This window comes from Fusarium vanettenii (genome assembly GCF_000151355.1).
Source record: "Fusarium vanettenii 77-13-4 chromosome 12 genomic scaffold NECHAsca_29_chr12_4_0, whole genome shotgun sequence".
Taxonomy (NCBI): Eukaryota; Fungi; Ascomycota; class Sordariomycetes; order Hypocreales; family Nectriaceae; genus Fusarium; species Fusarium vanettenii.
Genome location: NW_003315856.1, coordinates 360,976 through 371,033, shown reverse-complemented (window position 1 = coordinate 371,033; position 10,058 = coordinate 360,976). Strand labels below are relative to the sequence as shown.

General features: G+C 52.2%; 3 protein-coding genes across 3 annotated transcripts; 1 reads left to right on the top strand and 2 right to left on the bottom strand.

Moving 5' to 3' along the window:
• Positions 1–620: 620 nt before the first annotated feature.
• Positions 621–3,248, top strand: NECHADRAFT_53482 (uncharacterized protein; the record flags this gene model as incomplete). The annotated part of the gene is made up of 1 exon (XM_003043369.1): positions 621–3,248. The coding sequence occupies one exon, from the start codon at positions 621–623 to the stop codon at positions 3,246–3,248; it is 2,628 nt and encodes an 875-aa protein (XP_003043415.1).
• Positions 3,249–4,273: 1,025 nt separating this feature from the next.
• On the bottom strand, positions 4,274–6,490 carry NECHADRAFT_106524 (uncharacterized protein; the record flags this gene model as incomplete). Its single annotated transcript, XM_003043270.1, has 7 exons — positions 4,274–4,607; positions 4,660–4,790; positions 4,843–4,986; positions 5,038–5,223; positions 5,276–5,685; positions 5,738–5,916; positions 5,964–6,490. The coding sequence occupies 7 exons, from the start codon at positions 6,488–6,490 to the stop codon at positions 4,274–4,276; spliced, it is 1,911 nt and encodes a 636-aa protein (XP_003043316.1).
• Positions 6,491–7,087: 597 nt separating this feature from the next.
• On the bottom strand, positions 7,088–9,817 carry NECHADRAFT_97685 (uncharacterized protein; the record flags this gene model as incomplete). Its single annotated transcript, XM_003043269.1, has 1 exon — positions 7,088–9,817. The coding sequence occupies one exon, from the start codon at positions 9,815–9,817 to the stop codon at positions 7,088–7,090; it is 2,730 nt and encodes a 909-aa protein (XP_003043315.1).
• Positions 9,818–10,058: the final 241 nt, after the last annotated feature.

The window sequence follows — 10,058 nt, the reverse complement described above, 5'->3', positions numbered from 1 at the left end:
GGTGACATGCTGCGAAGGTGAGAATCTCGAGTTTGGCCTGTGAAACCAATGCCCAAGCGGCCCCAGAATATGTGCTTGTGCGTGTGCGTGAGTGGGTGTGCCGTAAAGGGCGCTTGGGACCTGGCACCAAGAGAGGCATGTAGGTACAGATCGTCACGGCGAACAGGTGTCGTTTGACCATCGGCCCTACCTGACATTATACCTGTCGAGTGAACCCAGTACTCGCCGTCGAGGCTAACGAGGTATCTCTCATTAGTAGAGACACTTGAGACAGGCACAGTTTTAGCCTTGCCGTCGCCGGTACCGCAAAATTCCTTGTATAATTCACCAGTGCCGAACAGTTCACGTTCACTTCAACCCTGCGTCTTTCGCCGACAGCCTGCATCCCTTGGTTCTTTTTCCGAGACCAACAATATGCTCCGCACTGGATTGCGAGCCTGAGAGACGTGCTTTTCCCTCGCCGTTTGCCCACTCCTCAAGGTCACTCCCCACCGCCGGCCCAACAGCACCTGGTGTCTCAGGGAAGAGCCACTCAAGGGATCAACGGCTGCGCGCGGCCAACTCTCTCGCTCCCATCTTTTCCTTTGTGCTCCCTTTCTCTGTAAATCTTTTATTACATCATGCTCCGGATATCGGCAGTCTCCTTTGAGGCGCCTCTACGGGTTGCCCTCGCCCTCTTGTTGCGCTTCGCGAACCGGAGATTCTTCTTCACGTTTGCCGTTCTCGCCGTTTGGAACGCCAAGATCACTCACATACATGCTCATCTCTCTGCCGTGCCAGCACATCAACTGCGACAATGGGGCTACTCTTTCTTTGCCCAAGATGTCGCCATCATTGTCTTGATACGGCTCCTCCTTGATCGCTGGGTGGTCGGCTTGGCGTTTGTGTCGCGGCTGGTGATATACTTCTTGACCAGCATCATCATCCTTTACAACGCCGCTCTTGGCATTATCGCAGTCTCTTTTTACCTCGTCGCAGGCTCCGAAATCCACCTGCGAAACGTTTCTCTCCCCACCGATCCTTCGTCGCGAGCTCTGATCCTGTCAGGAAGCTTGTCATTCACGGCCGTCCTCTCTCTTACTCTCTTCTCCAGTTGGCTGCTACAAGACATTTGCTACAGCTTCTGGGGCTACGCTGCCGAGGTCTCCAACTGGCCCTTTGCGACGACATTGCGACTATTCCGCCGGATTCGTCCCCAATCCGCCTACTCCCAGATTCCCCAGCTCGATATCGAAGACCCCGCGAAGTTCGTGTACGATGACGAGAGTTCTTCTAGCAGCATCTTTGACGATGATGCGCAGCGACAGACACCATCCGCACCTCTTCGACTTGCCCAGCGACTGATCGAGAGATTGGGACTTGACGTCGCACCATCGAAGCTCAAGTCCCTCCTCAACATCTCTACGTACATCCTCGTCACGATCGCCCTCCTCGCACTTGTCTTCTCGGCTTTTGCGCGACCACACGACCGATCGCTCATCTTCCTTTCGTGGACGACCGCCCTGCTACCATTTGTCGACTTCTCAGCTTCGTCGCCGATGCTTGAACAGCTCCCTTCGTTATTCGGTACCGGCATTCAGCGAACTTGGGATCATCGAACAGCCCTTGCCGACCCAATGCCTTTGGATTGGCTACCCAAGGACAACAAGTTGGCGGGTTTCGAGGACTGGTATCTAGGGAGAGAACACTACAGCGCAGACGCCGACCCGTTGAAGGTTTCGAACCTCAACCATGATGTGCTAGCTGAGCTGCGCGACAAGTTACAAGATGTCCCCGTGAAGCATGTGCTTCTCTTCTTTCTCGAGAGCACGAGGAATGATGTCTTTCCCATAAAGAAGGACACCGTTCTATACGATCGCCTGGTCGATTCTTTCCCCGACAAGAAGCTCCCGAAGGAGGCGATGGATCGGCTTGCGACACTGACACCAACCGCCAACTACATCACTGGTGACTACGACGATGGTTTCGAGCGAGACGAGGCGTCCAAGGTCAAGAGAGGAGGTGTTCACTTCACCAATGCGCATACAACGGGCACATACACGCTCAAGAGTTTGGTTGGTACGCTTTGTGGTGTCGCGCCCTTGATGGCCGACTTCAACCTCGACTATCGGCACCATGTGTATCAGCCTTGTTTGGCGCAGGTTTTTGAAGCCTTGAATCAGCTGGGAGATTCGGAAGAGGAGGGTGCGCATCCATATAATGCTTCAAAATGGCAATCGTACTATTACCAGGCCGCCACCATGCTCTACGACAAGCAATACGAGCTTGTCTCTGGCCTCGGATTTCCAGAGGAGCACATCATCAGTCGAGAATATCTGCGATCGCCAAATGCCACACACGGACCCGTCACATTGCCCAACATCAATGCCTTTGCTTTCGAGGAGGATCCGTTAGAAGATTATTTCCGCGATGTCTTTGTTTCGGCCAAGGAGAATGACGAGAGAGTCTTTCTTACGCATCTGACTAGTACGAGCCACCACGCCTTCAAGATGCCTGAGCACGAACAATATGTACCGGTCGCAAACGGTCTCGATATGCTGTCTCATTATGTCAACTCAGAGGGTTACGACGACAAATGGCTGCGCAAGGTTCTGGACCTCTTGGATGAGCAGGGCGTGGCTAATGAGACTCTAATTGTCTTTGTTGGAGATCATGGCCTTTCGATGCCTGAAAACGATGTCGTTTCACCTTATTACAACCCCAATGTCGGCATCGACCATGTTCCTCTCGTCTTCTCTCATCCTTTGCTTCCCGCCTTTGACGTTCACGATGCGGTGCATTCGTCGCAGATTGTTCCGACCATCTTGGATTTGCTCGTGGAGACGGGCTCATTGAACAAGGCGAGCCGCAAAGCAGCGACTGATTTGATGCGCAATTATGAAGGACAATCCCTCATTCGACCGATGCAAAAGTTCAACAATGAAACAGGCCAGGGAAACTGGCAATTCACGGTTGTCAACCCTGGAAGAGCTGTGATAACTGCTCGTGATGCGCGTTATCCCGAGAGACATTTCGTGGTACCAATCATCGACAACGTCGAGTGGCGACTCAGCAACCTTACAGCCGACCCTGCCGAGCATGACTCTGTGCAGGGCTTTGACTTTATCTCCTTCCTGGGTAGTGTCGAGAGAAAACACGGCACTGAAGTTGCACACTGGGTGGAAGAGGGAGCATTTATCAGCAGGTGGTGGGTAGAAGAGAATAGCAAGCGCTGGCGTTTTGGAGCATACTCGGATCAAGAACCTTGACCTTGCATTGCACGTTTACTTTTGTTATAGACTACAACTCATTGTTAGGCGTTGGAGAGTTTCGGCTGGCATCACTAGAGGTTCTACGGAACAATACTAGACTTGGTAGGACATTGCGTTTAGGTTGGTGTATGGCCAGACATTATAGTTTTTGTTTGAATCAAGGCATTGTGCCTTTAACATTATTCAATTCGCTGGAAACTGGCCTTTGATGTCACGGTATTCGCTTTCTCGTCTTGATAATATGGCTTTGACGCTTGTGACTCTCCAATGCGGTTCAAGCATAGGAGCAACTCAGTACAAACTCTACTCTACCTTCTCTGGACCTCTCTGCGTTTTGTCAGCAACATGGTCATCCTTTCCTGAGATGTCTCTTCTCTTCTCTTGCTTTTCCTCACCCGCCTCCTCCTCGTCATCTGACCAGTGCGTATGCCCATCAGCGTACCCTATGTGGTAGGCAAACAATGTACGTTTCGATTTTCCCCGGCCAAAACTGAAATCGCCCTGTGATGTGACAAGCGTCCCGCAGAACCGAGGTGGTTTGCCGTCTTCTTCGGTAACAATCTGCCAGTCGTCATCATCAATGGGTGCTTTGGAAAGCTCGGTGCCTGGTCAAGTTAGAACCAGTGGCCAAAAGGTGTTTGGATGACTAGACCTACGTTTAGGGGCCGGCTCGCTTGGCTTATCCTTGATGGAGTCTGTTGATGGTTGTGTAGGCCTGGACATGATGTATAGACGCTAGTCTTGATGTGAAACAAATGAATAAGAGGAGATAGAACTTGTAGCTTTGACAATGTCATTAGGTGAGAGTAGTCGTGATGACGTAGACTGCGTGGCAGTGCTGATCAACATGCAGGACATTGGAATAGTACGGATTATTCTCATGCCGAAGCAGGGATTAAATCCTTTTTAAATAGCAAACCAATACTGACAGGAAAGAGGCTAGAGATGGATCATGGAATAATATAGTTCAAGAGCTTGTAATGAATCAATAAGCCCTCTGACTGTTTCGAAGCTCAGCCTCATCACAGGTCCAGCAACGACCTACCATCCCTCTTTCCCTTTCCTTCCACCTTGAGACCTCCCCTCGAAGCAGCAGCTTTATACACGCTCTGTATATCATCCTGCCACTTTTCAAGCTGTGGCCGTAGGAACCGGCGATCATACGTAACCAAACCGTTTACCTCGCCCTCCACGTCTGTGGTCTGCGTGTAAATGGCACCACTGCAGGCGAAACGCTGCGTCTGCTCGCGAATGTCACGGAAAAGAACGCTGGCGCGGTAGTTGTACGATTCGAGATTCTCATTGATCTCGTAGGTTTCTTTGATGGTGGCGATGGCTTCTTTGACATCCCAGAGGCTGAGGACTGCGGTTAGAGGCGGATCTAGTCAAGGGATGAGTGTGTGCTTACTGTTCAAGGGAGACGTTGTGACCAATGCCACCGTACTCGCCGGCGATGCCAATTCGTTCGGGGTCGTATGGTGTCTTCGGTTGTGAGTAGAAGGGGGTGCCACACTGAGGCTCAGCATAGTTGTGGTTATCCTGAGACATAGTTAGAGAATATCGCCCAGTATGGGAATTTTGCAGATCTTACATGGTAGTCACCAAAGCCGTGATCATCCCACCCACTAACAGAGTTGATGAGTCTCGTCTTATCCAACTGGCGGACGAGCTTTGTCAAGTCTTGTTCAGGTGGCGGCGAGACAGCTTGTTGACCCCAACCTTCATTGTAGATGACCTAGAAAGATGAGTCACTTGAGGATAACCGCCTTAAAACAAGGATGCTTACCCAAGTGACAATCGAAGGATAGTTCTTGTGTTGGTTAATAACCACCTCAAGCTGCCGTCTGAACTCGGCTTGCTGCTTCGAGTCAGGCTTGCGGTCGCCACTAGCGGGAAGACTGGGCATGTCCTGGATAACCATGAGGCCAAGTTGATCACAAGCCTGATAAAACAGATCCGGTTCGACTTTGATCTATATAACACCATCAGCCATATGACGTAATGCGACGGTTGAGTTTACCTACATGCTTACGGATTGAGTTGAACCCAAACTCCTTGAGAAGCTGCAGGTCAGATATCATGGCCTCACGATTGGGAGGCGTGTATAAACCATCGGGCCAAAACCCTTGGTCAAGAGTTCCGAACTGAAAGACAAACTCGCCGTTGAGAAGCGGCCGAGTGACACCATTCACCTTTCCCTTGGAGATGGTGCGGAAGCCTGTGTAGCTGTGGACCTTGTCACCGCTTTCTAGGGTGATGGTGAGATTGTAGAGAGCAGGTGAGTCGGGCCACCATAGTTTAGGTGATTCGACGGTAAAGGTGAACTCTTGATTGGTGACTCCAGAGTGTGTTGCCTTTGTGCTCCCATCTGCCTCAGTGAGGGCAAACTGGAAAAATCCCTTGGCCTGCTGTGAAGTATGCACAGTCACAGAAACTAGATCAACGTGTTAAATATTAGCTGGAGATAGTTTGCAACTGTAACTCACCCTTGCTATCAGCGCCTGCAGCAACGTCAAGTTGCGTGATGTGGTCCTCAGGCACGGCTTCGATCCACACTTGTTGCCAGATACCCGAGCATGAACGGTAGAAGATATGACTAGGTTTCAAAGTCTGTTTGCCAATGGGGATAATGTCGGAGTCTGTTGGGTCGTGGACAAAGACGAGCCTGCTAGAGTCAGCGTCGTTCAGACTAGGACTTTCTCTCAAACCAACAATTCATTCGAGGCACCAAACTTGACATTTTCAGTCACGTCGATAGTAAACCGGTCGTATCCTCCGATATGAGTCGTCTTCTTGACTCCATTGACAAACACGGTGGCCTTGTAGTCGACGCTCTCAAAGTTGAGCAACACCTTTCGATCCTTCCACTCTTCCGGAACCTCAAACGTCCTCTCATACCACATATCCCGGACATCCAAGATCTGAAGCCCAGAGAGAGCGCTCTCGATACATGACGGCACCAGTACCTCGCGCTCCAAGGCTTCGGCTTTTGGAAGGTTCTCGACATCCTTCTCGTCATTGGCGGCTTTCCAAGTCCAGATGCCGTTGAGGCTCTTCCATGCATCGCGGCGGAGTTGAGGTCGTGGATGCTCTGGCCATGGGTTCGTTCCGACCTTGTAGGTCCAGTCTGTGTCGAGGGGAGGCTTTTGTACTTTGTACTTTGTTTGGGCGGAGGCCGTGTCGGCGAGGAGGAGTAGAGACGCTAGCCTCACAAAACAGGCAAAGAGTGTCCAACGCATCGTGTTAGAAGACAAACGTTTGTCTGAAGACGGTTCAATAACTTGCTACTGAGTAACGTCGGTCCTTTAAAGCTCTCCCCGCACTGAAAGTCAACATCACAATGCGTGATGGCATGATGTCAGCAAGAAGGCACAGCCAACGAGCTGTCACCCCGCATTGCAACGTGAAGGCGATCAGCGGTTGCGAATCACACTGCATTGCTTTAACAGTGACCCTGCTCATTTTAATCCCTGGAACAATTGCAAAGGATCAAACTTCTTATGCATAGGCTAAAGGTCTTTGAGAGGAAACTGTCACGGTAGATCCATACCAGCGTGGCATTCTCCTCGAAACTGGCTTTGCGCCGTCTTCTCTAGCCGTGATGCGTTGAGCTGCGCGTCTGCATCATGATGCAACTCAACTTCACAACTTCACAGTTCCCAGAGCTGGGGATTAGATGATATGCGCCATTGAATATATTTTTTATTCAGTCTTGTAATTGTTTATTCCCAAACACCCCAAGTCAAACCACGCTCGCAATCATCATTGAGTTTCTGTCATTATTGCCATTTCAAACAAATCAGCACTCCAAGTTATCCGAATGATGCAACGCTCTCTTACTCGAATCGACCCTCGTAAAAGGTATTTCGAAGAGACATGTCAGCATCATAAGCTCCCGACTCCTTCTTCATGTGGCGGTCGAAGCTCTGAGTCGACATCTGTACCTTCTCGAACCAAGTTCTGTCCAGAACAGGCGCGACAGGGGCCCGCTGGCCACGAGAGCGAGCCAGCGCTGCCTGGTTGGAGTGGTCATGGATGGCAAGGCTCGATGCGATCTGGAAGGCACTTCGGATCTGTCGACCATTCCAGCAGCCGGTAGATCTGGCAAGCTCCTCATAGTGCTTGGTGGCAAAGTCGATGATGTCGCTCTCCTTGATCACGAGGGCGGGTTCACCTGTCATCCTGCTGCGCTCCGACTCGATCTCCTTGAGCTTGGTCATGTTCAGGCGGAAGATCTCGCGAGTCTGAGTCTTATCCAGAGGAGGATAGTACAGGGACAGGTGAATACGAGACTTGAAGGCCTCGTCGATGGTGCCGACTCGGTTGGTGGTGAGGAACAAAAGACCGTTGTAGTATTCCAGGACTCGGAGGAACACCGAGACAAGAGCGTTTCGCTTCATGTCGAGCTTGGAACGCTGCGACAGGAAGACATCCGCCTCATCGAGGAGGAGAACACAGTCCCAGAGGTGGGCGAGACGGAACACGTTCTTGAGCGAAGACTCAACCTCGTGAGGCGTCAGGCCAAGGTCACCACAAGTGATGACGAACAGTGGCTTGCGGTTCTCCATGGCGACAGCTTCTGCCGTGGCCGTCTTTCCGACACCGGGAACACCGTGCAGAAGAACAACAAGACCACGACCCTTGCCCTGGATCAGATCCTGGCTGGGACCCTCAGTAGCAATGTCTGCATACTTGCGCTCCAGAGCCTTCTTCTGGAAATGAGACATGACCAGACCGCGCACGACATCCTTGTAGTCGCTCTGGATTCGGAGGTTCTCGAAGACTCCGGGCTCTCGGCGGACCGGCTTGAGGAAGTTCAAGTCAATGGGCCAGAAGCGACGCTCTCGAAGGGCATAGGCGAACATTCGCTTGGGAAGAAGAACCAGGTCTTCATCACGAAGCTCCAGCGCCTTGGGATCCGTCTCAAATGTTCGGCTGCCCTTGATACGGTAGCGCAGGAAGGAGTCGGCCGCGAGGTTGTCACGTCGCTGGCGGGTCTCAACTCCGTCTGCATGCTGGATAATCTCAGACTGTGAATACGCGAGGGTTGAACGAGATCCGTTGAACCAATGCTGGATCGGCATCTCGTCATCCTTGACCTCACATCGGATTGACTTGTTCATAGTCAGCTGATGGAATCTCGGCATCCAGTCGGGCATCTTCTGGTACGCCTCTGTGAGATCAACAATGAGATCACTCTCAACGAACTCGGGGTGGCGCATCTTCTGGTACTCCTGATCATCCAGGATCTCCTCATCTGGCTCCGTCTGGCCAGAGGGTGGGTTCCTGGTCAGGGTCCAGGCGCTGTACTGCTGGTGACGATCCTCGAGGTAGTCCATGAACTTGCGGCCCTGCTGCTTGAGTGACTGAAGGAGCTGCTGGTGGTTGTGACGGTATCGGATGGGGAACACCTCCAACGACTCGATGGAGCGCTCTCCCACGAAGGACTCAATCTCGAACTTGCGCTGCACAGCACCAAGGTTGGAGCCATCGTGATCGATATAATAGGCCGAGATCTTAAACTTGGAGTTCTCGTTGATCTGGTGTTCATCCTCGAAAAAGTCCCATCCAGTAGTGGGATAAGATGTCTCGGGATCAGGGGCTCTTGTCTTGTAGATACGCCAGACCTCGTGGTAGCGACCACCTGTCTCACCGGATGCGGGCATGTAGATGAGGTCGCCGACGCGGAACAGAGACCAGAGGTCATCAAATTTGACCTTCTCAGCACCGGTGCCGTCGAAGCGGGAATGCATAGGAAGGACTTCGTTGTCAATGAACTCGACATAGCATCGCATGTCTCTCAAGGCCTCGGGGCTATCCATGAGACCCTCAAAGTCTTCGTCGGCGTTGGAGTCGACAGACTCGAGGGATTCAGTGTCAGAGTGGTCGTCTCCATCTTCTCCTTCTCCCTCCTCCTCTCCCTTGGCAGAGCCCATGTCTTCGGCCTCCAACAGCTCGGGCTCAATGTCAACTTCCTCACCAGCAGAAAGCTCAACAGCCTCAGACTGATCGCTGTCGAGCTCCTCAAAGTCTGCCCACTTCTCCTCCAGGGTGGCGAGAATCTCCTTCATCTTGGGCTGGAAGTGCACCAAGGCCTTGAAAGGTCTCATGAAGGTGCGGGGAGTTGATCGCTGATCTGTGTCGTTCATGAGGGCAGTCAGGTGACCGAGGACTGGCTGAGACTGGATACGGATGCGCTGAATCTCATTTTCAGATGATTGAAGCGCATCGCCCTTCTTCTCGCGTCTGGCCTTCTCATAGGCGTCGATCTTGTTCTGGGAAGAGCCAGAGCCATTGTTCTTGAGGGACAGGTAGCTCTGTCGAAGACGAGCAATCTCCTCACGGCGGCGCTGACCATGCTCGCGGCGGATCTGGGCCTGAGTGGTAGGACCGCCCATTAGAACTTCGATGGCATAGTCAGGCTCATCGACGTCCTGAAAGCGGTTCTTGAAGTTCTCAAAGTTGACCTTGCGAACCTGAGGGATCTTGGGGCGCCATTTGGAGGCGACCCGGCGTCGATCAGCGAGGATGCGTTCGCGACGCTCGGCTTCTTGCTTCAGAACCATGTACTGAAGTTCTCCATCCCGAGGAGGGCGTGGAGGCTTTGCAGCACGTGGTGGGGGAGGGGGAGGAGGAGGAGGGAAGTGTCGTGGAATAGGTGGGAAACGACGTCCACGGCCACGACCGCCTCTTCCTCTCTGTGCGGTGCGAGCCATGACTGATTGTGGTGAATGAACTGTAGGATGTGTTGTTACTCCAAATGGAGATTTGTTGATGGCTCACGTCCATTCTCGAGACTGCTCCGAC